General features: G+C 49.2%; 1 protein-coding gene and 1 pseudogene across 5 annotated transcripts in view; both read right to left on the bottom strand.

Moving 5' to 3' along the window:
* The window catches only part of ARHGAP44 (Rho GTPase activating protein 44), a 163,491-nt gene that overhangs the window by 33,245 nt on the left and 103,477 nt on the right, over positions 1-26,769 (bottom strand). For all 4 annotated transcript variants that reach the window (XM_084863920.1, XM_084863922.1, XM_084863923.1 and 1 more), the window contains exons 6-12: positions 24,950-25,026; positions 16,890-17,007; positions 10,210-10,278; positions 7,978-8,059; positions 7,359-7,486; positions 1,161-1,272; positions 676-757 (exon numbers count right to left, since the gene is read on the bottom strand). In XM_084863920.1, the coding sequence (XP_084720046.1) occupies positions 676-757; positions 1,161-1,272; positions 7,359-7,486; positions 7,978-8,059; positions 10,210-10,278; positions 16,890-17,007; positions 24,950-25,026 (668 nt within the window). The remainder of the gene's footprint in view (positions 1-675; positions 758-1,160; positions 1,273-7,358; positions 7,487-7,977; positions 8,060-10,209; positions 10,279-16,889; positions 17,008-24,949; positions 25,027-26,769) is intronic.
* Positions 13,212-14,176, bottom strand: LOC311611627 (ubiquitin-like FUBI-ribosomal protein eS30 fusion protein; annotated as a pseudogene). Its single transcript has one exon. The product of its transcript is annotated as a ubiquitin-like FUBI-ribosomal protein eS30 fusion protein (transcript).

Genomic DNA, 26,769 nt, shown 5'->3' with positions numbered 1-26,769 from the left:
CCAACGCGACTGGAGCTTCAGGTGCTGTCCTGTCCCCTCCCTCTGGGCCCTCTCTTGAGCTCATCTTCCGGAGGGTGGAATGTGTTCTTGCCCAGATGTTGTGTGTTTATAATGGTTATTGTTTTAATCTATCAAAGACACCTTAAGGACCCTTGTGACCACTCCTTTGTCCTCTCCAGAGGGAATACCTACCTCTGACTGTGTGAGCCTTCCAGAACCTTCTTTCATGCATTTACACATACAAAGACCCACTCCTAGAACAGTGTTGTTTTCAGTGCTTTTCTTCTTTTTACAACAATGGAGTATCATAACCGCCTGTTAACTTGCTTGATTTCACTCAATAATAAATCTTCGTGCCTTTTCATAATAGCATGAATAGCTCTATGTTTTGACTGCTGTAGAGTATGTCACCATGTAGATATACAATAGCTTATTCAGCCACTCCCCACGCCCCACCAATGAGCAGTTATTTAGTAACTTTTAGGCTTTTGCTATTTCAGCAACTGCTGCAATCCATGATCCTGCATATGCCTCTAAGGGCACCTGTACAAGCATGGCAGGTGTTTCTGCATGATAGATACTGAGAAAGGAGCTGCTGGACCAGAGGCTACATGCTTTCATAATTTCAACAGAAACTTCCAACCCACAAGCCACTCCAAAATGTGGTGTACTCACTTGGAAGCCTGAATCCACTCATCATAGAGTTCAAAGGTCATAAGAGGTTCTGGCAATTCTCGGAGGTAAGATTTCAAAGCTCCTGGACATGAATACAATATTGGCCATGAGCCACTTTGAACAGCAGAGACAAGCATCACCAGCCGGCATTACCCACAGAGGTTACACCTAGAACGGCTCCCTGACCCAGACAGCATCCCACCAGTGGCTTCCTGCGGGAGTGGACCCACGGCCCTGGCAAGGCAATGGGGACTGGGCTGGCGAGGGCATTGGCCTCCTGGCCTCTAATTCCCACCACTCTCTCATCGTTTGCTGGCACACAGGAAAACCTTCTCTCAAGGGGTCACAGCAACCAGGCCCAACACTGGCCCTCCTGGACATATCACAGGCTCCAGTGTCTGTGACACGTGGTCACACACCCTCCACGCTCTTCCTTCCCTCTACAGCATGAAGGAGCACCTTGCCCAGGGGCTGTGGGCACCCACCTGCGATCGCGTGGGGGTCTGCTGAGTACTCCTGCACGTCCACCACACAGCAGTCCAGGGCGGCTTTCAGCTTCTTCAGCTTGGAGGCGGAGGGAGCCACTCGGAAGAGTCCCTGTCAAGAGACTACAGGTCAGTGGGCAGCCCTGAAACTCAGGCACAGAAGCAAAACCTACAGACAGCACATCTGCCCACTCCCCTGGGTGCGTTTCCCAGCACCACTGTCAACACCATGGCCGCGTTTCCTAAATGTTCCTACCAAGCAGGGCTGGGGCCTGGCCCACTGTCCTGTCCCCAGGGCCTATGGGGATGTACCGTTCTGTCTCGTTATTTGTTGAAAAAAAGAAGCTTGGGCACCCAGATGCTGCCCACTGAGTATGATGTTGGCTGTATGTTTGTTATATATGGTCTTCATCATGTTGAGATGTGTGCCCTCTATTTCCTGAGATTTATTTTTTAATCAAAAATTGCTATTGGATTTTGTCAAATGCTTTTTCTGCATTTATTGATATTATCATGTGATTTTTGTCTCTCAATTTGTTTATGTAATGTATCACATTTATTGATTTGCAAATATTGTACCAGCCTTGCATCCCTGGGATAAATTCCACTTGGTCATGGTATACTAGTATGATCTTTCTAATAAATTGCTGGATCCAATTTGTTAATATCTGTTGAAGACTGTAACATCTAAGTGCATCAGGGATATTGACTTGTAATTCCCTTTCTTTGTAGTGTCTTAATTTGCTTTTGAAATTAGGATAATGCTGGCCTTATAAAAAGAGCTGGGAAATGTTCCTTTCTCTTTGAATAGTTGGGAAGTATAGGTGTTAGTTCTTCTTTGAATGTTTGGTGAAACTCCCATATGAAGCCATCCAGACTTGGGCTTTTGTTTGCTGGGAGTTTTTGGATCACTGCTTCTATTTCATCGGTTGTTATTGGCCTATTCAGGTTTTCTGATTCCTTCTGATTTAGTTTTGGGAGATTGTATTTTTCTAGGAATTTGTCCATTTCATTCACATTGTCCAGTTTGTTGTCATATATTTGTTCATAGTACTTTCTTATAATCCAGGGGTCCTCAAACTTTTTAAAGTGGGGGCCAGATCACGGTCCCTCAGAGAGCTGGAGGGCCGGACTATATGAACTACTAATTCCTACTGTAACACTTTGGCTGCGCTCACTGCCCAAAAAACCTGGGGGGCAGGATCAGACTCCCCTGGGGGCTGCATGTGGCCCGCGGGCCGTAGTTTGAAGACCCCTGTTATAATCCTTTATATTTCTATGGTGTTGGGAGTTACTTCTCCACTTTCATTTCTGATTTTATTTATTTGAGTTCTCTCTTTGTTTCTAGATGAATCTGGCTAACAATTCATCAATCTTGTTTATCTTTTCAAAGAACTAGCTCTTGGTTTCATTAATTTTTTGTATTGTTTTTTAAGTCTTTATGTCATTTATTTATGTTCTAATCTTTATTATTTCCTTCCTTCTATTTACTCTGAGCTTTTCTTGTTGCTCTCTTTCTAGTAATTTAAGTTGTAGGGTTAATTTTTCTTGATTTTGAGGTAAGCCTATGGTGCTATGAACTATAGGCCTTCCTTTTCAAGAGCGCTTTTGCTATAATTTTGGGATGTTATGTGTTCATTTTCATTTGTTTTCAGCAAGGTTTTCATTTGTTTCTTGATTTCATTGGTAACCCATTCATCCTATATAGTAAAAGCCTAATATGCAAATTGTTCCCTCAACTGAGAGTTTGACTGGGAGTTTGACAGCACTCTATGATGTGCACTGACTACCAAGGGGTGGCACGAAACATGATAGGCGTTGGTGACATGGCGCTGGCAGCAGGCAGCAGTGGAGGTGCTACTGGCTCCAATGGGCTCCAATGAGAGCAGTAATGCGTTGAGATAGTGGAGCAGGTGAGCGGGTGACACCAGGCCAAGATGGAAGCCTGTAGACACTGGCCAGCAGTGGGGGTTAGGGACACTGCCCATCTCCCAGGCATTGAGGGAGCCTAATCACCCTGCCGATCACCCTGCAGATGGCAACCAGTGCAGTGGCAGGGGGTGGGGCCACCATCCAACTCCCATGCACTAAGGGAGTTGGACAGGAGCCTGATTGCCCTGCAGATGGTGACCAGTGATGGCTGTGGGGGGCAGAGCTGCTGTCTGGGCAGCATCTAAAAGCATTTCCCCTAGGTCAGTGTTGTACATTCATCCCCAACAACACTGCCCCAAACAGAATCATCTCTAAGGCCCTACAGGGACTAGCAGCTTTAGCTAATGAATTAGCTGAGAATTCTGGAATTGGGATCTTTTCTGGTGGGCACTATTGTTATGCACATATGGGAACATTTCATGTTGTCCTGCAGCTCCCTTAAACTGTCCTCCTGTTTCTTAATTGTTTTTCTCTGTGGTTCTCTGATTGAGTGATTTTTTTCAACACTGTCTTCTAATTCACTGATCTGACCATCAGTTTTCCCTAATCTGCTGTGTATTCCTTCCAATGTGTTCTTTATTTGTGCTATGTCATTCTTTATTTTGGTTTTCCTAGTTACTATATATTTTCTCATGCTGTTGAGCATCTTTACCATAATTATTCTGAACTCTATATCAGATAAATTTCTGATCTCCATTCCATCTATCTCTTCTGGAGAATTCTCTTGTTCTCTCATCTAGGGGTTGTTTCTTTGTCTCCTCATTTTGGCTGCCTATTTGGATTTGTGAATATATATTAGGTAGATCTTCTATGACTCCCAGTCACTAGTGCAGGAGAGTATCAGAGGCTGTTTTTTGTCTAATTAGATCAGGCAAAGACTCAAAGCCTCCAGAGACCACCTCTGCTGGCAGACTGATTGGATTTAGTCTTGAATTGCCCTGAGGCAATCGTCTACAAGTGTGAAGAGAGTTTTTTCTAAAAGTGGAACGATTGTTTCTGCCTGGAGGCTAATTGTTATCAGTCTCTTAATAAACCTCAACAATTGCACATGTTGGGGCAAGGTGTTTTCCAATAGGGTGGATCAGCTGTCTTTCCCCCAGGCAAAACTGCCTAATTAGCAATTGTCAGTCTCTATGTGGTTTTCACTTTCCAACCTCAGTTATCAGGGTTCTCTCCAGTGAGTCTTTAGTTGATTACTCAGGAAGTTTTTCTGTATTTTAGTTGTAATTCCAATTTGGTTCTAGGAACATGTTCATGCAGCATCCACTTACTCTGCTGCTATTTTAAATTTCTCCAGGGCTATACTTTTGGATTCAAATGAAGCCTGTGTCCTCAGGGGATGGCAGATGGGATGGTGTTTGAGAGAGGGATGCTCCCTTCAGTCCCTCATGTACTGTTCTCAGAGTTACTTAAAAAAAAACAAAAAAACATTTTTATTGATTTCAGAGAGGAAGGGAGAGGGAGATATAGAAACATCAACAATGAGAGAGAATCACTGATCAGTTCCCTCCTGGATGCACCACACTGAGGATTGAGGCCACAACCCAGGCATATGCCCTGACCGGGAATTGAACCATGACCTCCTGGTTCATAGGTCTACACTCAACCACTGAGCCATGCTAGGGTAGAATCAGAGTTATTTTTGAGTTGCTATCATCCTTTTCAAGTGAAACCCCTACCTCCTGCAGAGTTAATGTGAACTAGGAAGAGAAAAGAGAAGAGGCCAGGGGTATGTGGAAGGAGACAGATGCAGGTCAGACTTGGAAAGAAACCCCAGGTCTCAGACAGGAAGTTGGACATGAGTTGAAGACCTTGTGGTTTCTCTTTCATCTTCTCAGTTCCTTGCATTCTGTGAAGCAACTCTCTTGGTGGAGGCTCTCCTGGCTACTTTACATGGAGGGTCCCCAATTCCCCAATTCCTTTAGGAGAAAATGTTCCTGGTCTGAGTTGGGGTCTGCTTAGGTCAGTCACTCCCTTCATAGTACAGGTGGACAATGCCCGGAGATCTCTGGCATACATGTGAGGAAGCTCCCAAATGTGTCTGGTTACATAGAAAGTACAGCTGCCAGGATGCATACAGTAGCCACAGCTCCCAGGAATAGGGGTGTCAAACTCAATCAGAGAAGGGACCAAAATCTAAAATCCAGCCTAAATCGCGGGCCGAATGGTTTACTGAACAGTCATAAACTGACAATGTCATAAACTGACAGCGGAGTGCAGTGATGACAGCGCGGTGCGGGCCATACTGCAAGGCCTGGCGGGCTGGATTTGGCCCGCGGGCCTTGTGTTTGACACATGTGGGTTAGGACACGCTGGACACACACAGCCACACAGGGAGAGATGGCACCCAGTGATGGACAGGCCAGGAGAAGGAAGCGGGTCACCAAGCACGGCTTCAGGTTTTTGACTATGTAACTGAGAAGACTGTTCCATTGAGAGACACATACACACGGGAGGAGAATGTGACTGTTCACACAGTGAGTACAAGAAAGGAGTGAGTGGCGGTGTGGATGCAGACTCAGAAATGCTAAGTTCTCTTAAGAAACTGGAGACACAGAAAACAAACCCAAAGAGCCGAGGGAAGGAGCAAGAGGCTGAGGGTGGGCAGAAACAGGGCTTTACTCTGTTGAGGAAACTGGAGTGCAGTTGTTACTAACAGACCCACTGATACAAAGCAGGGAAGGATTAAAGTGAGGCAGTGAAGGTCTGAGTCAGGAGATGATACAGGAGCGGCCAGCTCACCTGACTTCTGTTCTTCAAAATCTAGCTTATACTTGTTAGAAATTTAAAGATACTAATCATTTATTTTACCTTTGGTATGTAACAATGTTATAGTTATTTTTAAAAATATCCCCAATCTCCTGGAGAAACCTACTGAAGTATTATAGACGAGATGATGTAATGTTTGGGAGTGGCTTCAAGCCCAAAGCAGGGTGGGGGCAGGACGTAGAGGGGGTGATGGAACAGGACTGACCCAAGCCAGGAGATGAAGCTGCTTATCTTAACATTAAGTTTTTCCACAATAAAAAAAAAAAAGGATGGGAAGAAAAAGGTCCTCTATGAAACTGTGCCCCAGGGACTTACAGATCTTTTCATCTTGGATTGATAACATGAGAAAATGCCTGGCACTGACAACTTGGTCAAAAGACACTTATTCTCATTCCTTTCCAATGGCCAGCATCCAGAACAGCCTGACATAGAGGGAGCAGCCAGCATACCAAGTCAAGTCTCCTTTCATCACCATTCATCCCCCTTTTACCTCCTCCCCTCTGACAGCTGTCAGTCTGTTCTCTGTATCTGAGTCTGTGTTTTCCCCCCCAAAAAATACATTTTGTTGATTTCAGAGAGAGGATGGGAGAGGGAGAAATAGAACCATCACTGATGAGAATTATTCATCAGCTGACTCCTGCACACCCCGTACTGGGGACTGAGCCTGCAACCCAAGCATGTGCCCTGGCTGGGAATTAAACCTGGTTCATGGGTCAGGGCTTAACCAACTGAGCCCCAGTGGACAGCCTCTATGAGTCTGCTTTTGTTTTGTTTGCTAGTTTTTTTGTTCATTAGGTTCCACGTGAGTGAAATCAGCTGATACTTGTCTTTCAGTGAGTGACTTATTTCACTCAGCACAGTGCTCTCCAGGTCCATCCTTAAAAGGTAAGATTTCTTTCTTTTTTTTACTGCCAAGTAGCATTCCATTATGTAAATGTACCACAGCTTTGTTACCCACTGTCTCACTGACGGATACCTGGGCTGCTTCCAAACCTTGGCTATTGCAAATAACACTGCAATGAACACAGGGATAGATATATTCTAAACGGTCTATTTTTCAAATTGGAACTTAGGAAGAAGACAAAGGAGGAGCAGGTGGAGGGTGAACAGTAGGGGAGGAGGAGGAAAAGAAGACAAAGCAACAGCAGCCGCCAAAACTCCTATTAAACATGAAGGAGCCCTAGCTGGTTTTTATCAGTGATTAGAGCATTGGCCCTTGGACTGCAGGGTCCTGGGTTCAATTCTGGTCAAGGGCACGTACCTCAGTAGCCAGCCCAACCCCAGCCCTGGTCAGGGCACATGCGGGAGGCAATCGATTGCCTCTCACATCAATGTTTTGTTCTGTCTCTCCCTTCCTTCCACTCTCTCAATGGAAAAATATTCTCGGATGAGGATTAATAACAACAACAACAACAGACATGGAGAAGGAATGACTGAAGTGTAGGAATGGCTGGAGAGAAGATGCTGCCAGGGCTGGGGGTGGCTGTGCGGACCTACCTCCTCCTGCATCCCGCACTCCAGCAGCATCGTGACGCAGGCCTCGATGGGGAAGGCGATCTCCCGGCCGCTGATGGTGAGGTGCTCCTCCAGGGGCTTCCGGAAGGACGGCTTCTCCACCCAGGCCTCTGCAGGCGAGGGGGTGGTGGTGGGTGCAAAAAGGAGGCCGTGAGGGGTGAGTGAGGTCGCCCTCCTGACCATGTATTCCCTCTTACACAGATTATCCTAAGACCCCGAAAGACAGGGAGGCCCAGTGGAGCCTGTCCCTGCGGTTTGGGGTGACTGAGAAGACTGGGCAGGGTAGATGCTAACTAGCTGTGTGTAGGGCTGAGGGACCCCCCATAGCAGGTCACACGCACTGCCACTCACACCCACGCCCCGTCATCCCCAGGGGACAGTGGGTCTGTGCGCGCTCTGCTTCACCGCAATTGGACCAGGCACGGGCCTGTGAAGTCCTGCCAGCCCATCGATGTGACCCGCCCGTGGGGAGAGTGGAGGGTGAACGGGATGCAGGTCTGGGCGGCTCTGGGTCATGGAGCCCACGGAGGCTCTGGGTCACTGCCTCTGGGTCAAGGCCAGCAGCCCCACCCTCCCTCCAAAGCACACAGGTCACACTCACCCTGCTGTGCTTTTATCTGCGGCAGCACGGCCTGCAAGAGCGCCAGCGACTTCCTGTGGTACTCGGCTTGCACTTCTATGAGCTGAGAAGACACAAGAGCAAGAATCACCCTTCGCCAAAGGCCAGGAGCACAGGCCGCTGTGCCCGGGGGGCTCTCTGCCTGAAGGCCCTGGTTACTCCCGGGGAAGGAGGTGGAGTCCCTGTTCCTTCCTCAGTCACCTAAACCCATGGGCAGGCTTCCCTTGTCTCTGCAGCAGCAGCCTCAGTGGGAATATGGGAGGTGGGAGAACCATCGGGGTGAGGGGCACCCCAGAGCTGGAGCCCGACCTACAGAGCTTGCCTTTCCTGCCATCTTACCGTACTGAGCACCCCTCAAAGCAAAAGGCAACACAGAGTAGGTAAATGATACTATATAATAAAGAGGTAATATGCAAATTGGCCATCACTCCAACACACAAGGTGCTCCCCCTCCATGTGGTCAAAGATGGCTGTCCCCATGTGGACACAAGATGGCTGGCAGAGGAGGGCAGTTGGGTTGACCAGGCCAGCAGGGAAGGGCAGTTAGGGGGTGACCAGGATGGCAGTTAGGGGCAATCGGGCTGGCAGGGGAGCAGTTAGGCGTCAACCAGGCAACCAGGCTGACAGGGGAGTGGTCAGGGAGTGATCAGGATGGCAGGCAGAAGCAGTTAAGAGCAATCAGGCAGGCAGGCAGGTGAGTGGCTGGGAGCAAGCAGTCCTTGATTGTGAGAGGGATATCTGACTACCCATGCAATTGGACATCCCTTGAGGGGTCCCAGATTAGAGAGGGTGTAGGCTGGGCTAAGAGCCACCCCCATCCCCGAGAGTGTGCGCACACGCGCGCGCGCGCGCACACACACACACACACACACACACATCTTGTTTTCTGCAAAGATATAACTGATCAGAAAGCGTGTGTCTTGATCCACAATCCTCTGCAAGTCCCCAGGGAGGTAAGATTGCTTTGGTTATGGTGACACGGCTCCCAGAACAGCCCGCCAAGCTATGTTGGCTGTCCCACTCTCAACCAAGCTGCTGGAGTGTGGATAAGAGCCGAGGAAAACCCATGAGCAATAGTTACTTCATGTAGTTTGTGAATCCCTCCTCCCCCCTCAAAAACTGGGCATCTCTGAGGGCAGGAGAATGATTCACTATTGAAATGCTCCATGTGGAGGGTAGATGCTATTGCTTCCAACTAAAAGTAAAATGAATTTCTAAAAAAACAACAACCAGGAAATTGAAATAAAGGGCATACAAATGACAATGAGGCAGCCTAATAATGCTTGCAAGGTCACCCATGTCATTAGTTTTGAACAACTCTAAAGTTGAATATTATCTTCACCAACAAAAGCAATGGCATATACTTGAAAACATATTACTCCTTCAAAATAACTCTCTAGGTTGGGGGAATGCACCTCTGCCTTTTCAGGTAGAAGGCCTGCCCCTAAATTTCTGTCCCCTGATGGAAGTGCTAGGAGTCAGCTGAGAGCCCACAGCCATTCACACACTAGCAAAGCTCCCCCAGCCTCTCAGGAAGCCCCATCCCCATTCCTTTTCTTTATCTTCCTTATCATCCTATCCCTTCCCTATTCTAGTTCTCAGCTCAGATCCCGTTTCTCTCTCTTTAAATCTGCTTTCTTCAGTGAGAAGAAGGCAAACAGGTCACACCAATCATCATTTACCTACCTGTCATCATCCTGGCAAAAATCCAGGTTAAAACCAATCTGTGCTGGGGGGCGGGGCTCCCTTCTTCCCAGGTCCTTGTTTTTGATACACCGGGGGCTCCACCTCCTTCCCCACAGGCGTGGCCCTACTTCTGTCTGGAAAATTCTCTGTGTGCGGGCTGTTCTGTGTGTTGCAGGATGCTTAGCAGCATCCCCGACCTCTCCCCACTAGATGCCCACAGCACCTCCCCCAAAGGTGGCAGCTAAAAATCTCCCTGGAGGAGGCAGCAAACCAACCCTGCCTGGGAACCACTGCCATGGGACTCTGCGTGGCAATGACGTTCATGAATGAGGTTGTTTTAGGGTTTTGGGGGATCTACACAAGGAGAAAGAGAAGGCAGGGTTTTCTCACAGGTAGAACAGTCAAATCCCACTCTCTCCCATCACATGCTCAGCCACAGGGCCTCCGTACCACGCCCACACTCCTTCCTGTCCTCACCAGGACTCTTGCAAACAGACTGTAAGCTGCCTCACTGTTATGGACTCTTACCGTTTGGAAGTAGTTTGCATAGTCAATTTCTTTGGCCACAAAACTGTACATGTCAGCTGACAGCTGGTCCTGTGGAGGCAAAATGCACAGCCAAGGTGAAATGAGAGTGGCTAACGCATGGGTCCAGACCTTCACATCATTCAATCTCATTTTATTATTTTTGATCTTAAAGAATCTTTATTTTTCAAAGTATTACATATGTCTCTTATTCCCCCATTGACCTCTTCTAGCCCACCCCCCGCCCCAGGCCCTCACCACCCCATTGTCTGTGTCCATGGTTATGCATCTATGCATACAAGTTCTTTGGTTGATCGCTTCCCACTCCCTCTCATCCCTGCCTTCCCTATGAGGTTCAATCTCATTCAATATAATAAAAGGGTAATATGCAAATTGACTACAACAGTGGAACAACCAGGAATGACTGGTTGCTATGACGTGCACAGACCACCATGGAGGCAGATGCTCAATGCAGGAGCTGTCCCCTGGTGGTCAGTGTGCTTCACAGGGGGAGCGCTGCTCACAAGCCAGGCTGATGGCTGCGAGCACAGCGGCAATGGCGGGAGCCTCTCCTGCTTCCTCAACAGCGCTAAGGATGTCTGACTGCTCTTAGGCCCTCTCCCCACAGGAAGTGGGCCTAAGCCAGCAGGTGGACATCCTCTGAGGGCTCCCAGACTGCAACAGGTGCAGGTTGGGCCGAGGGACCCCTCCTAGTGCACACATTTTTGTGCACTAGGCCTCTTCTTTTATTTATTTATTTCTTTGTTTGTTTATTTATTTATTTATTTATTTATTTTCCTAGTTTTCAATACAACCTGACATGACACAAACTGCCCTGGACATTCCCATGCTTCCCAAGCTCAGTCCAGGGAATGGCAAATGTGAATAGAACACCTGTGCCAGGGGTCCCCAGGGGATTTCAACACGGGGTCCTCGTCAGGCGTGAGGAGAGCTGGTGTGGGGTGATGTGCAAGTTACGCCCAGTCCTTGGCAGCTTACACCACCACTGGGAAGCAGCCAGTGAGTACAGACTGTGCTTGTCTTCTCTTCCTTCTCTCACTTCGCCTCTGATTATTTTACTGCTTTGCTGTCCTTCATTTTCAAAACTGATTGGCTGATAAGCAGCATATGAGAAAGAGACAGCAGCACACCAATTGGGAGGAAGTTGGATAAGACAGATGGGCAGGGAAGGGATCGCTGATTCAGAACATATCAGAACCTGGACTCAGCCAACTGCACACAAATCCAGTGCTAACTGTCCTGTGCGATCCAGGGCTCCATGTGATGGGGCAGTGACCCAACGCTGTGTGTGACCTGCAATGTGTCCTCCTTAGAGAACCGTTTTCAGTTCTGCAGAAACATCACAGAAGGGACAAGCAAGCACACCCAAGCAGGACAGACACTCGCCACTAACCAGGTCTCTGAGTACTGCTGCACAAGTCACATGATCTCTCAAGCTCCTCCCTGTTGTGTTGCCTCAGGTAGGAGATCTTGAGAAGAAATGCTAAGTGGAGGAGAGAAGAGTCTAGAACGTTCCCTTGGAGGTGAACGTGAGACCAGCACAAGAAGCTGACGCAGATACTGAGTTAAAGCCTGCAGCTCTGCACTGCAGGGGGAGCCTGTTGCATGGAACCTTGTATTCTATCCCAACCCCCTACCCATGCCCCCCACCTGCCAGTTAAGCCCATTCCTAGTGAGACTGCTAGGATGTGCGAAGCCATCTGTGTTCTTTTCCAGGCAAGCATCGTGGGCACGTCCTCAAGGGGCTCTTGTCCACGAGACACAGGGCCAAGGCACTGAGCTAAAGGGGAAGTGTGTTCTCCGGGCTTGGAGCTCAGGAGGCCAAGCTGTCCTGGACCAGTTTCAGACAACGAAGAAAGGGAACCAATGAGTTAACATGCACTGGGAACCGTCTAGGCCAGTGGTCGGCAAACTCATTAGTCAACAGAGCCAAATATCAACAGTACAAGGATTGAAATTTCTTTTGAGAGCCAGATTTGTTTTACACGTAAACTCCTAAAACCACTTCTTCAAAATAGACTCGCCCAGGCCAGCCACGGTATTTTGTGGAAGAGCCACATTCAAGAGGCCAAAAGAGCCGCATGTGGCTCGTGAGCCACAGTTTGCCGACCACGGGTCTTGGCGCCAGGCACAACATCACATGGGATTCTCCGTGCCACATGGGACTCTCCATGCTACATGGAATGCTCATCTCTTTAGGTACGTGTGGAATTTCCAGTTTCAGAAGAACAGCTACCAAGAGTTCAAGGATCTTATCTGTCTGTCGTCCTCAGTCTCAAAGGTGCTCTGACAGTAGGGGCTCAATAATATTTACTGTGAGAACAAATGGAGAAACAGAGGCCTAGCAAGGACAGTTTTCCCGAAGAAACAGCATGGGCCCTAAGACCCATCCTGGCTCCCTTTCGCCAGTGCATCCCTACAGTGAATGTCTTTGTAGGGCTGCCCCATCTGCCCTACAAGGGTCAGGAGAAAGCGGTTTTGTGTGGAACCAGCCTCCCCACACCAACAGGTTCAGCAGACACCCATTCCGAGTGACTTGTTTGCCAAGTGAGGACAAACAAGGGCTGGGTGATGAACAGCTCTGCAGACAGAGGAAGAGACCCCAAGAGGGACCAAGGCCAGGGCACCTGCACCTTCACCAACAGTTTAGAGAAGTCAGACCACCGAGGGCGCCCTCAGAGACATACCAGAGTTTCGAAGGCAGTCAGAGGAGACATACCAGAGTTTCGAAGGCAGACGACGGCCTTATTAAGCAATGTGACCTCCAAATGAGTCATACTTGCAGAAAAAGGGTGACATTACAGATACTATTTCAATGTCTCTGAATCATCAGTGAATTTTCTATAAAGAAAACAATCTTCCATCAATAATCACTGGAGTTAAATGTATTTAAAAATATTGTTTGCTGATGTTTCATTAATCAACACTTGGAAAAATACCAAGTAAATAACCCCGCCCACCCGGAACCCCAACAAACAGCAGAGATAATGGCAGTAAGCTGTGATGCGCTTAGTCGGCATCTATGTTAAGTGGCACATGTTTGTATTATTGCTGGGCTTACAAAAAGGGAGCCAGGATGCTTTGTAGCGCATTCACTCCCAGATAAGCATGTTTTATAACAGACGCGATACTTAATAAATGGATGGACTAGGTTTCTATTGTTGGATAGTGCGTTTTTAGTTTTTCACATTATAATGATATTTGAATAAGTATTTGTTTATACAGATTTGCATCCATCTCTTGATTATTTCCTTCGGATAAATTCTGCAGTTAAAATTAATTTTGATTTTATAATTAAATTTACAGATATATTAGAAAGATGACAACCAATTGGGACATTAGGGCTTTTGATATATACTGACAACCATCAGGAAAAAAACATTTTTACTATAAGAATTAACCCATAAATATTTGTTTGTTTTTTAGAGTAATTGCTTTTTTCTTTTTTTTGACTGGGCTAAGTGGCTCTATTAGAGAAAACCAGATTACAAAGGACTTTAAGAGTTGGCATTGGGCCCTTCTCCTTGGCAAAGGTGGGCACAACATTGACAAAACGCCGGCTTACTGCATCCGTCACCTGGCCTGAGCAGTCTTCTTCTTTTTCTCCTGTTTGGCCACCTTGGGGGTCTGACCGCTTCCTTTCCCAGCACGGGCCACAGAACCATGGACTTCACCCAGCACGCGGGCGGCTACTTCCCGTGTGGTCCGAGTCTCCACCCCACACTGGCCCAGGGAGCCTCATCGGGGCGTGCCTGCCCCTCAGTGTGATCTTTTGGAGCGATGCCCTCCAGTGAGGCGACATGAGCCTTGACTGGGAGACAGCCTCCCAGCCTGCTGGTCTCCTCGAGGGTGTGTAGCTCCTGGGCGCGTACAAAAAGCTGCATGTCGGCGACTGAACTGCAGCCTGTGCCACGACCAACTGCGAAGACGGAGTCCAGAAAGAGGAAGGAAGGGAAAGGTACGCATCCTAAGCGTTTGCTGCGTCAACGTCACTGCTCTGACAGTAAATGCTTAATTCTTTTTAAACACAATCAAATTTGTAGGTAAAATTTAAATAATATGTTCCTAATCTATAGTTTGCTTTTTTAAGAGGTCAACTCTCTTGTAACTGAATTTACCTATTTGTATCAATTCCTTGTTGACATTAAGTGCCCATTTTTCTGTAGGAGACTATTTATTTATAAGATTTGTGAGAATTCTTTAGATGGATGAGACCAAGGGCTTAATCAAATACTGCTAATATTTTCCCATTTTCCATTTATCTTTTGACACTATTTGCAACTTTTTTTGGTCCTGTACTTCTTTAAATGGCTCTTCCATGTGGTAGTGTCTATTACATTTTTCTCTTTATGATGTCTTCCTTTGCTAATTTGCTTAAAGCACCTCAACCAACAGTATAAATATCCATATATATGTTCAATGGAGGATATAACATTTAAGTCTTTAATACATTGGAACTTACTTTGGTACTTGTACCAGATACAGAATTTAAAAAAAATATATATATTTTATTGATTTTTTTAGAGAGGAAGGGAGGGGGATAGAGATTTAGAAACATCAATGAAAGAGAAACATCGATCAGCTGCCTCCTGCACACCCCACACTGGGGATGTGCCCACAACCAAGGTACATGCCTTTGACCAGAATTGAACCTGGGACCTTTCAATCCACAGGTCGATGCTCTATCCACTGAGCCAAACTGGTTAGGTCCAGATAAAGAATTTTTAAAGAGCTAACCAAAGGTCTCAACACTGTTCACGAACAGAACAGACTCTCCCCATGGATTTGAAATGTCACAGACAAAACTTCTCATTCACTTGGATTTCCTTCTGACTGGGATGTCTCCCCCGCCACCCACACCCCTGCCACTTCCTTGTTCTATTTTTTAAAAAATAGTATCTACATTTTAATTATGTAACATTGTAAGAGACAGAAAGTCAAAGCTCCAATAACTCTCCCACATTATTACCCTTTGGAGCATTTATTACAATTATATCAACTTATATAGTTGCGGGGGAATTAAAATTTTAATAACATTGACTTTTCTCATCTAGGAACATCTCTTAATTTTATAGTCTTTGATTTGCTCAGTCCTATTTTATAATTACCCTACATTCATGATATTATTGTAGGATTTTTAAGATTCCTGTTGTTAACACAATCCTTAAGGTATTTATATACTTCTCTCCTAAATACTTGTTCTTGGTAGACAGTATCATCTTGATCTGTATAACTGGCTTCCAGTTTCCAGTCTGGCGCATAAGATCAGAAGTCACCACTAGCACAAACTGAAAAATCAACAGCTCTTCTGCTTCATCCGAGAAGTAAAGTCACAGGCAAGCCACTCCCCCAGAGTGGAGACTGACAGGCGAGTAAGAGAGTCGCACACCTGAGCAGAAACCCCACGGAGAACGTGCTGGGCCAGGACAACCAGAACCGTCTGACCATCGCTGGGCCCCGTGTGCATGTGTCTGATGGTTAAACTCTGGGGATACCCAGTCCATGCGGTAAGACACAACACAGTTCTCACAGTGAACGTCCAAGTATGTTGTCTATATGAAACTCAGGTTAAATATAAAGATACATATTAAGTATATTAAGTATCAATATGTAAGTTAAAAGTAAAGGGATAGGGAAAGATACACCACGCTAACACTAATCAAAAGAAGCGGGGTTAGCTATATTCATTTCCCACAGAGCAGAATTCAGAGCAAAGAAAAGTGTCAGGATAGAGAGCAATTACACATAATGATAAAGGGCTGATTCTACAAGAAAACATAGCAATCCTTAATGTGATGTACCTAACAACAGAGCATCAAACTACATAACGCAAAAATGATACAACTGCAAGAAGAAATATGAGTCCATTCTTGTAGTTGGACACTTTAACACCCTTCTGTAAGAAACAGACACGCCCAGGAGGCATAAAATCAGTATGGACATGCTTGACCTTAACAGCATAATCTATCAGGCAGATATAATCAATCAAGCAGATATAATTGATATCTATAGAGTACTCCATCCAACAGCAGCAGCATACACATTCTTTTCAAGCTCGCAGGGAACATTCACCAAGACAGACCACGTTCTGGGCTACAGAATACACCTTACCACATTTTAAAAAAGCAGAAACCATATCATCCCTCCTCTCTGACCACAGTGAAATGAAATTAGAAGTCCATTCGGCAAGCTAGCAGGAACAATCCCAAAGTGATACTGTGATTTTAATTGAGAATAAAATAACTGTGAGATACCACTGGTTAAGCATTTAATGAACTCCCCCATACTGCCTTGGCAGGGCCAGACCAAGTGATCTGACAGGATGGGCCTGTCAGATCACTTGGTCTGTGCAGCCTAGAAACTACGAACCAGGACGCACTGCTCACAAAAGCTTCAAGCAGACACCACTGTCATTTCCTCTTTGCCTCCCAGGCAGGAACACTGATGGCCACCCCTGCTGCCCGCCTGTCTATGCCACCCTCAGAGCCCCGGCTCCAGGACGCAGGCCCGGCTCTTTGCAGACGCCAGCCGGCGGGCAAGCTGGAGTCAGGTATTTGGTGCCGAGGTTCACCCTTAGGGTTTTAATAGAACTCCAGTGAACAGAAAGGACTCCCTTAGGGCTCCCCCGTCTGTCTCGGTAGAGAGGAACAAAGAGGGGGTACCCTGCAAATCTCCACTCTGTTGGCAGCCTCCTCCATCTCTTCCCTGAGGGCATCAGCTTTGGCACCCGCAGGCTGCAAGCTGCTGGACAACCCTGAAGACTTGGAAGTCTGCTGCCACCTGATGGAAAACAGGAGAGAAAGAGGAGAGGTGTGAGACACGTAGGGGACGCAGGGAAGGATGGGAAAACAGCTGTCTGCAAACCCTACTCAGGAAACAATGCCAGGCGGAGGGTCAGCTGCCCCCTGGACAGGGCAAACATTTCTAGGGAGCCGCCTTCATCCCTGCTGCCTCTGACACTCAGGCCCAGTGCCTTCACCATCGTGTCCTCTGAAGCACATCCCCAGCCTGTCCCGTGGGCCTTCCAGTTTGGAAACACCCACTTACCTAATCACGTAGGCCAGGTGGGAGGGTATGTGGGTGAGAGTAAAAGCAAGCCTGAAGGCAAACATCTCCCCTGGTGAAACCAGGGGCCCTTATGACTTAGATTAAATCAAGTTTTAGATCCCAGCTCTACAAATCATCCCCCTCTCTTCCTCCCCACTCCTCCCGAGGTCCATCAAATCAGGGCACCCCTGGCCTCGGTGTCTTGTGCTTTTGCCCTATTTCATCTGGAACCCGCACAGCACTGGGAGCCAGGCTTTTGCACTGGCTTCCCGCTCTCCCAGGTGGGCCATTCAGAGAAAAGCAGCCCGTCCTTCTAAGCTGCAGCTTGGGGTTTGGAGTGAGGCTCTGCTAGCCGGGTGCCCCCCCGTTCTGCACCACTGGTGGCACACACGTTCCTGGCAACAAGCAGGCACATCACTTACACTTTCCTAAGCTCTTATCTCTGTGCAGAGGATACTGGCCGTCTGAGGAAACTCCTGAGGGAAGCACAGATGCTTCTGGTTGCTAGGTCACTGTCGGGGAATTAGCAAAAGCAGGCCTCGGAGTCTATACACTCAGAGGCTCAGAGAGTAAGAAAAATAAGTCAAGTGGGCCATTGTCTTGAACAGCAGTCCACTCCATCCTCTATTTTCTACGTGTAACAGGGACACGAGATGCATAACTACTCCTCAGTTCTAAGAGAAACAAGGGTGTGATCAGGAGGAGAAGGGCCCGGTCTCAGGAAGCCGGGGGGGACCACAGTGGAGAGGAGACCCAGGTAGGGGCTAAGGGGCGTGGCACTGTCCTGAGCAGTGGTCGCCAACCTTTCAGACCTAATGGCCCACCAGAGGTATGTGGTCCACTGGTTGGCTCCACGGGCTGAGGAAGCCCAGGCAGAAAGATGTTTGCATTGATTAGAGAGGCAGGAAGCTGTCAGGTAAAGGCCCGGATGCAATGTGGCAACCGACGACGCAGTTTCCTTTCCGCCCTGTGCTGGCCAACAGTGTCCAGACGAAGCCACGGAGCTCACTGACTCATGCACAGAAGAGAGTCTGTGCATGAGTCACCCTTACTCAGAGCCCAGTCTGATCACTAGGCCTTTTTTCTACAGGATTTCCCGCTCTCTTTTGTTACATGCTGGACAAAGAGAAGAGGGCAAGACCACCACACAGGAAAGGGAAACAACGTTATCTCTGCTATTAGCAAAACGTAGCAAAATAAAGGCTGATTTGTCACTTAGAAAACACACTCAGCGGAAAATTATTCTCAAAGGCTTTGGGTCATCAAGCTGGTTAGAAACGCTAAGGACACACTTGTCCTGAGAGAGCTTCTGCATTTGGGGCACATTAGAAAAGAAATACTCGCCGAAACCGGTTCAGCTCAGTGGATAGAGCGTAGGCCTGCGGACTGAAAGGTCCCGGGTTCGATTCCGGTCAAGGGCATGTACCTTGGTTGCGGGCACATCCCCAGTAGAGGGTGTGCAAGAGGCAGCTGATCGATGATTCTCTCTCATCGATGTTTCTAACTCTCTATCCCTCTTTCTTCCTCTCTGTAAAAAATCAATAAAATATATTAAAAAAAAAAAAAAAGAAAGAAACACTCTCCTCAAAGATGTTTACAAATCTAAGGTAACATATGAGGACTAGTAAAGATTCCTGGCAATTCTTTCTTTTAACAGTTTGCCTGACAAACATGTTATATTTTATTATTGACTTTTAGAGGGAGAGGAAGAGGGAGAGAGAAACAACTGATTGGCTGCCTCCTGCATGCCCCCTACTGGGAATGGAATCCACAAGCCAGGCATATGCCCTGACTAGGAATCGAACCAATGATCATGCGGTACATGGGTTAATGCTCAACCACTGAGTCACACTAGCTGGGCAAATCATTTTATTTATTTATTTATTTATTTATTTATTTATTTATTTATTTTTGTGAATCCTCACCCAAGGATATTTCCCATTGAATTTAGGAAGAAAGAGGGAAAGAGAAAAGAAACACTGATGTGAGAGAAACACGTTGCCTCTTGCACGAGCCCTGATCAGGGCCTGGGCTGGGGAAAAGTCTGCAACCAAGGTACGTGCCCTTGACCAGAATCGAACCCGGGACCCTTTGGTCTGTAGGCTGGCACTCTAGCCACTGAGCAAAACTGACTTGGGTTGGACACATAATTTTTAAAAAAGCATTGAAGTGTTGTGGTGGTTTTTATTTATTTTTTGTCAAATTAAATATGAGTGGCCATGACTATGACTTAAACCTGAGGTAAATGTGCTCCATTACAGAGGTGTGAGCAGGCCCCACCTGCCGCCTGACACATGCTCCCTGGAGGGACAGTGAAGTGGCCACAAACACTAAACTGGTTTTTATGGTTTTACAGACTTGGATTCGATTGTTTTAAAAACCCAAATTATATTTAATACACATGTATTAAAATGAAGACATTTTCCCAAGTTATTGTTTTCTTTTCTTCGCTATTCCCCTCCACTCCCACCAGATTCTGTCCTGCAGTCCATATCCTGGTAGCTTCCCCTCCCTTCACAGGGAATTCTATATGCAATACCTAAGTGAACTGTTTTGATGGTATAATATCATAAGGTTTTAGAAGATGCCCCAACAGGTCCCTTTGTGGACAGAGAAGAAAACATCAAGGGGAGCGTGGAAAACGTTTGTAGGTGGCAGTCTGCTAGGAAAACTGACACGGATCGTGAATCTCAAGGGTCAGCTCTTCTACAAATAAACACAAGGCCTGTCCTGCTGATGGGAGAGGAATCAGGGATTCCTGCCCAAGGAGGGCTGGGGCTTCACATCGTGAGAGCAGAGCCTCCCTGCTCCCCCACAAGCCCCTGAGGCAGCAGCTAGGAGGGCACTCTCTCCTGGAAGGCGTCCATGGCTGTGCAACCGGAGGAGGAAGACAGACAAGCCTTCAGGAGGCCAGAGGAGAGAAAACAGCCAGAAGAGCGGGTGAAATTTCAAGGACCAGGAGAAGTGAGAAGGGAGAAGGGGCACATGCAAGAGAAGCTCAGGGCAACGAGAGGCCAGAGAGGGGCTTCGGGAGGGCAAACAGGAAAGCAGCTTCCTTAGCAGGACTGACTGTCTCCTCTGTCCAGACACCGTCCTCTGGCCCCTCCAAGGCTCTCAGGCGGGGCCCACGCTGCCAGGGTGCACAGCTCCAGCAAGTGGCCCAGGGGAGGGAGCGGGACCCAAGCCAGCCATTTCTGTCCTTGGCCGACTGTCAGGCCAGGAATCAGTGCGGACCCAACACCCAGATGGGCAGCCCCTCCTGGGCACGTTCTCCTGAGGGAACCTGAGCCCGAGGGACACCCAGGGGCAGGGAGGAGGACAACGGGCCCAGAAGGAGATGCCTGCCTGTGGGGAGCACAGCTGGGGACCAGGAGCTGCTGCTCCGAGGGCAGGGACCCTTGGCAACTCCAGGAGCACTGACACCGCCCAGCCGAGGCCCACTCAGGTCCTCCCCTGCATTCCCTGAGCTGCCAGGAGTCTCCGCAAGCCTCCTGTTTCACTTCATCAGCATCAGTTCACTTGCTTTCAAAGAAGGTGCTCCGTCTGCTCGGGCTACCGTAAAAAATACCATGGACACGTGCCTTCCCCCCAGTTCTGGAGGCTAAAAGTCCAAGGGCCGGTCCCAGCAGGGCCTGGCTCCAGCAAAGGCTCTCGTCCTGGGGGCCGTAGTCTGCAGGGCTTTCGTCGGAGTGCATGCAAGGAGAGGAAGAGGGGTGTCTGTCTCTTTTCTCTCCCCTCCTTTCTTTGTCTATTTCTTTTGTCACCCAATGATATTTTTTTCCATTGATTTTTAGAGAGAGTAGAATGGGAAGAGGGAAAGAGAGAGAAACAGTAATGTGAGAGAGACACATCAATTGGTTGCCTCCACCTCCCTGACCAGGGCTGGGGATAGAGCTTGCAACTGAGATATGTGCCCTTGAAGAGAATCGAACCCTTGGCCTTTCAATCCACAGGCCGATGTTCCATCCTCACAGGCTAGGGCTCTTCCTTTTCTTATAAGGACAGCAACCCTCGTGGATTAATGCCATATCCTTATGCCCTGATTTGATCAATTATTTCCTAATGGCCCTATCTCCAAATGTAGTTAGGGTTCAACACATGAATTTTTTTGGGGGTGGAGGAAGGACACAATTCATTCCAAAGCTGTAGTGCCTAGAGGCAGCTATTCAGCAGAAACATAGAGTGTCCTGCACCCAGAGGGCTCCCCTTGAGACACATGCCCCTCAAAAGGCGAGGCAGACTTTGGGGAAAATTGGGGCTCCTTCTTTAACCATTGCCAAGCCAAACCTATAGCAGAAAAGATGTTTGTGTCTTATTCACTTCATTCCATTTCAACTCACATTTTAAAAAATCCTCATCCAAGGAGAGAGAGAGAGAAAGAGAGAGAGAGAGATTGCCTACCTTCCACATGCGCCCTGACTGAGCCTCTGGGGATCAAACCCACAACCTAGGGATGTGTCCTGACTGGGAATCGAACCTGTGACCTTTCACTGTACAGGATGATGCTCCTACCAACGGAGCCACACCAACCAGCCAGGGCCAATCCCCATTTTTAATTCAGCCGAGCTTCCTTGAGTTTACCTCCATCCTTCTCATCTATCATCTTCCATTCACCTTCTAAGCTTCGGGGCGGCCTGAGGTCATGTTATGGTTTGTGTAACTGGCCTACGTCACAGAGAAGCAGATTGACCTGAACAGTGACAAATACACTGGATGTAGACCTAATCAAACACTGGGTGACTGTGTTGGATTTGGCAGTATCCGCCAGAGTCAAAGATTCAGTCGCAGGACTGCTGATGAAGATGCTCACAGTCAGAAAGGTCCACCTGCCATAGAAGGCGGCGCCTGCAGCTGGACACTCCGTTCCATCAGGATGCTGTCATCCATGGAAGAAAGGAAGACTTGGCAACCAGAAGGAAGATGTCCCAAGAAACAGAATCAACCATGTGCTGACTGGCTAAACCGGGGAGTGGTGAGGGTGGAGGCAGGGCAGTGAGAACCCAATTTTCCCGGAGGAGCAGCGGGGAGCCCGCTACTCAACAGCAGGGCTGCTGGCGCTCGTCTTACACCCACTGCCCGTCTCAGCATGCAGTCCCGTGTTGCCCCGGGCTGGGGTAGGTGCTGGGGCAGGAAGGTGGGGGAGCTGGCCTCTCCGTGTGGCTTTCAGCAAGGTCCTACAGGACACACAAACTCAGGCTCAAGATGGAAGTGGGAAGAGAGAGAGGTCACTTTGCTAAGAAGCCCCGCTCATGCTGAAGCCTGGAACCCAAACTGACAACCGAGGCCTAGGCTTGCATCTCCCGCCGTGGGCACAAAAGCAGAGGCCTGAAGGGAAGGTAACCTGGATTTTGAGGGGCCATACTGCCGGAAACCTCCCTCCAGACGAGCTGCAAACCCCAAACACACAACCACACAGGAGCGGGCTGTGAACAACCACCAACAGGACCGAGGACACCGGCTTCTGTGAGCATCGTCCTAAAGGACTTCTGGGGTCTGAAACAGAAACAATTGTAGGTCTGAACTGGAGTTTATAAACACAGAGATTGGGAGAGGGATGGTAGAGATTTCTTACCCAAGGGATATACAAGAGAGGATGAACTGAAACTATGAAAAAGTTGTTACACCATGGCTTTGAGTCCCCAGTGACGTTTCTCTAAGGTCCCAGAATCTACCCTTCAGCACAGCACACAGACTAGGCTGACCGTGGCTGTCACCCAGGAGAGACCTGTCTCAGAGGACAGGACAGAGAGGGAGGAGGCGGTGGCACTGAGAGGCTGTGGTGCTGTACACCGGCCTTCCGCCCAGAGCTCTGTGCCGGAACGTGAGTTTTCCTCATCCTGGCAAAGCCCAGGCGTCAGGCCGGACCACCCGGTCCTCCCAGGAACACTGTGGCCACGATCCTCCCGGCAGTGGGACAGTCGGCATCTCCTCAATCATCCGATGTGCCTGCCTCCCAAAGTATGGGACTTGAGCACTGCCCCTATGAAGTTATGGGATGGGGTGATGGGAGGCAAGCTTACGTGGCACAGGACGCCGCGGTGAGTCACAGCGAATCAGTCCTGCGCATGCAGGCTGCTCTAACTCCTCCACGTGCACAGGGAGAGACCTCAGATCTGGGTCAGCACATAACTGTGGCAGCTTTCCCGCTCCGCCCCGCCCCTCACAACAAAGACATGGCTTCTGGGTCACAGCCTCCCAGGGGTGGCAGGATCTGAAATGTATCAACACTGGCTTTGCTTCCACCCCGTTCCCTTTTGTTTACCGGGTGTTTGCAGCAAAGGGCACTGCTTTTCAACCTACTGCAGTGCTCTATGATTCCCTGGTTAAATGGATTCGTTCTGAAAAAGCAGATCAATTTTTAAATGACACGCAAGTGCAAGTGGCAAAAGTCACTCAGGTGACCTGAGGTCTGGGGAACAATAGAGAAACGTTTGTGTTTCTGCTGACCAAACCTACTTCACTTCCGCTCTGGGAGACGGCCTGCACTTCCCACTGGCCCAGGTGCCGAGTACCAACGTCCGACCTGGTTGCAGTAGCAGCTTCCCTTCACAGGGCCCTTCCATAAAGTCCTGTGACCTCAAAGCAGCCTCCCCAAGTGAGCCCACAAATGTCGTTACTCCCTGTCTACAGGTGTGCAGGCCACTCAGGGCCTTTGCGTGACTTGACCAAGGTCATAGGTCTAAGGAAGTAGGTGACCTTGATCTTGGTGCTTCATTTCTGGCTCCTGGTTTGTGATTCTGTCCTCATCTCTCAGCCCAAGTATATTGTCTTTTTCTTTCTTTTTCCTCAAGAAAATGAGAAGAAGATGTGGAGATTATGAAAACTGACCTGCGGTAGAGCCAAAAAGCTAATTCCCTATTAATTCATATTCATGACCCTACTATCTTTCAACTTGCTGGCTACAAGGACACACGCATACCACTGTAACAAATAAAATGACACACAACCACGACCTGTGGTGGCCACTGGTGAAGCCCCCGTAAGGCCTGCAGCACCCCTGCTGCCACATCAGGACTTTTCTGGTGGATTCTGGGAGAGAGAGGCACCCTGGAACTTCACTCATAATGGCTGAGGGGTTTAGGGAATGGTTACAGGATGGAGACATCTACAGCGTCAACTTCAGGAAAAAGTGAATTGGTCCCCAGAACCCGAAATTCCCCCCTCATTACAGACACAACCACCCCCCACGCCAGGACTCTCCCTTTTCCTCCCACCCGAGCCATGCTGGCCTGCACCCTGCACCCTGCGTACCTGCATCCGATCCCCACCCGAGGGCCCTGCAGGGGCTGCTCCCACGTGGCGGACAGTGTGACATCAGAGCTGTGCAGGACCGCCTCCTCCCCATCATTTACGTCTACGATCGCGTGTCATCTCAGAAAGCCCTCTTTGCGTGACCCTACCTGGTGCTGCCGCCCCCTCCCCAGCATCCCTCCCAGCATCCCCCAGGAGTCTTCCTGTGACTCCCGGCTGCCTGAGATGGGCCGGTGTGGCTGCGCACCTGTCCGGCCCCCCCACTAACTGGACCACAGCCTCCGGGAGAGGCCTGTGGCTCTACTCACTGCTCCAGCCTCTGGGGCTGCCACGCAGACAGCCTCACACTCCGCTGCCCACAGCCCGAAGGCGACCAGGGTTCCTTCCTGGCTGCAAAGGTGAAAGCGAAGCTGCCCTCCTGTACCTTGTTCGTGAGGAGTCCATGTCCAGCACCAGCTTCGCTAAGTGTTTCCTCTGCTTTTGAATATTTGGGATCTCCACCTGTGGCGAAAGGAGATGGAAGACACAATCACACCGAGGCTCCAAATGAATTCTTCAGGAGTGACCCACAGACACACAAGTGTGCCAGAGGTCTATCTCCCAACTCTTCTCTTTAGGTCAAACCCCCGAACCCTTTTTCTGACCTAATGCTGCTCTTTCTTCACTGGGCACCCGTAGCCACCAGAGCTGCGGCCCTGCCCTCGGAGGCAGGGCCTCATTCCTGCTATCACCTGGGGGCAGACGGCCTCAGCCACCGTCCTTTCTACGAGGACCACCATGGGGACACAAGCAGGTCTGAGACGCAGACCTGACTCCACAGACACCAGAAGAGTGAAGGGAATGGCAAAGGAGACCCGAGACGCTGTGGGGAGTGCAATCGGGGCATGTTTTTATAGACGATTTCTCCCGGAGTGACTCAGAAACCAGCATCCCCATGGCTGTGAGGGAAGTGGCCGCTGTGTGGATGCTCTTTTCATATTTTTATTTCTAAAAACGGCCTCACTGAACATTCCAGGGAGGGATTTTGGTTCCAGGCCCAGCAAAATTGGGGCAGGATGTGAAAAGTTAAAAACTGGCCACAACTGAACCAAAGTCATCTCAGGCTGTGGCTTATAGAGGAGGAGAAACGTGAGGAAGATGCGGTGTTCTGTGAAGTGCTGTCTAGCCATCCTTCTGGCAGGGCGAGCACTGGGCCGAGTGTAAGGACTTCCAATAGGAAGGAGGAGAGGTGTCCGGGGGACCCCCCATCATCACAGAGCCCGGGGCAACGCTGGGAGCCACATGGGCGTCGGGGTCACACAGGCAGCCTCGGCCCCTGGTGCCCCTGCCCTGGGCACTGCTCCCGGCTGGCTACGATGCCAGGCCACCTTGTGAAGAACAAGGGCCCGGGACAGGCTGGGGGTGACTTGCAGCAGGATGGGGGTGGCCTGTAGCAGGATGAAGGTGACTTGTAGCAGGATGGGGGTGGCCTGTAGCAGGATGGGGGTGGCATGTAGCAGGATGGGGGTGGCCTGTAGCAGGATGGGGGTGGCATGTAGCAGGATGGGGGTGGCCTGTAGCAGGATGGGGTGACCTGTAGCAGGATGGGGGTGGCATGTAGCAGGATGTGGGTGGCCTGTAGCAGGATGGGGGTGGTATGTAGCAGGATGGGGGTAGTATGTAGCAGGATGGGAGTGGCCTGTAGCAGGATGGGGGTGGCCTGTAGCAGGATGGGGGTGGCCTGTAGCAGGATGGGGGTGGCCTGTAGCAGGATGGGGGTGGCCTGTAGCAGGATGGGGGTGGCATGTAGCAGGATGGGGGTGGCCTGTAGCAGGATGGGGGTGGCATGTAGCAGGATGGCATCCAAGAAGCCTAGAGTGGTCCATATCAGAGCCCACAGCTCGGGTTTCCTCCTCGAATACTTTCAGGCACTTAGCAATCATTCCCCCGTGCATTCTGTCCCCGAAGTAGCAGCAGGGGAGGTAGCGGTGCTGGGGGTGGTCCAGAGAGGAAACCAGACGTGGTCCAGGGCAGTGCTGTCCATCAGGTAGCCTCCAACCCCGTGTGGCTACGCCATTTTATTTTCAAGTCAATGAAAGTTACACAAAATTACAATCCAAGCTCCTCAGTCACTTTGAACACAGTCCCAGAGCTCAACAGCCACAGGAGGCAGTAGCGACTATGCTGTGCGGGTGTGTGGGTATAGAGCCGGGTGGGTGCGGAGGTATGAGGATGAGGAGGTGTGCTGGTGCAGAGCAGTGCGGA

This window comes from Pipistrellus hanaki (genome assembly GCF_964339955.1).
Source record: "Pipistrellus hanaki genome assembly, chromosome: 16".
Lineage (NCBI taxonomy): Eukaryota > Metazoa > Chordata > Mammalia > Chiroptera > Vespertilionidae > Pipistrellus > Pipistrellus hanaki.
This window is presented reverse-complemented; position numbering and strand designations above follow the sequence as displayed.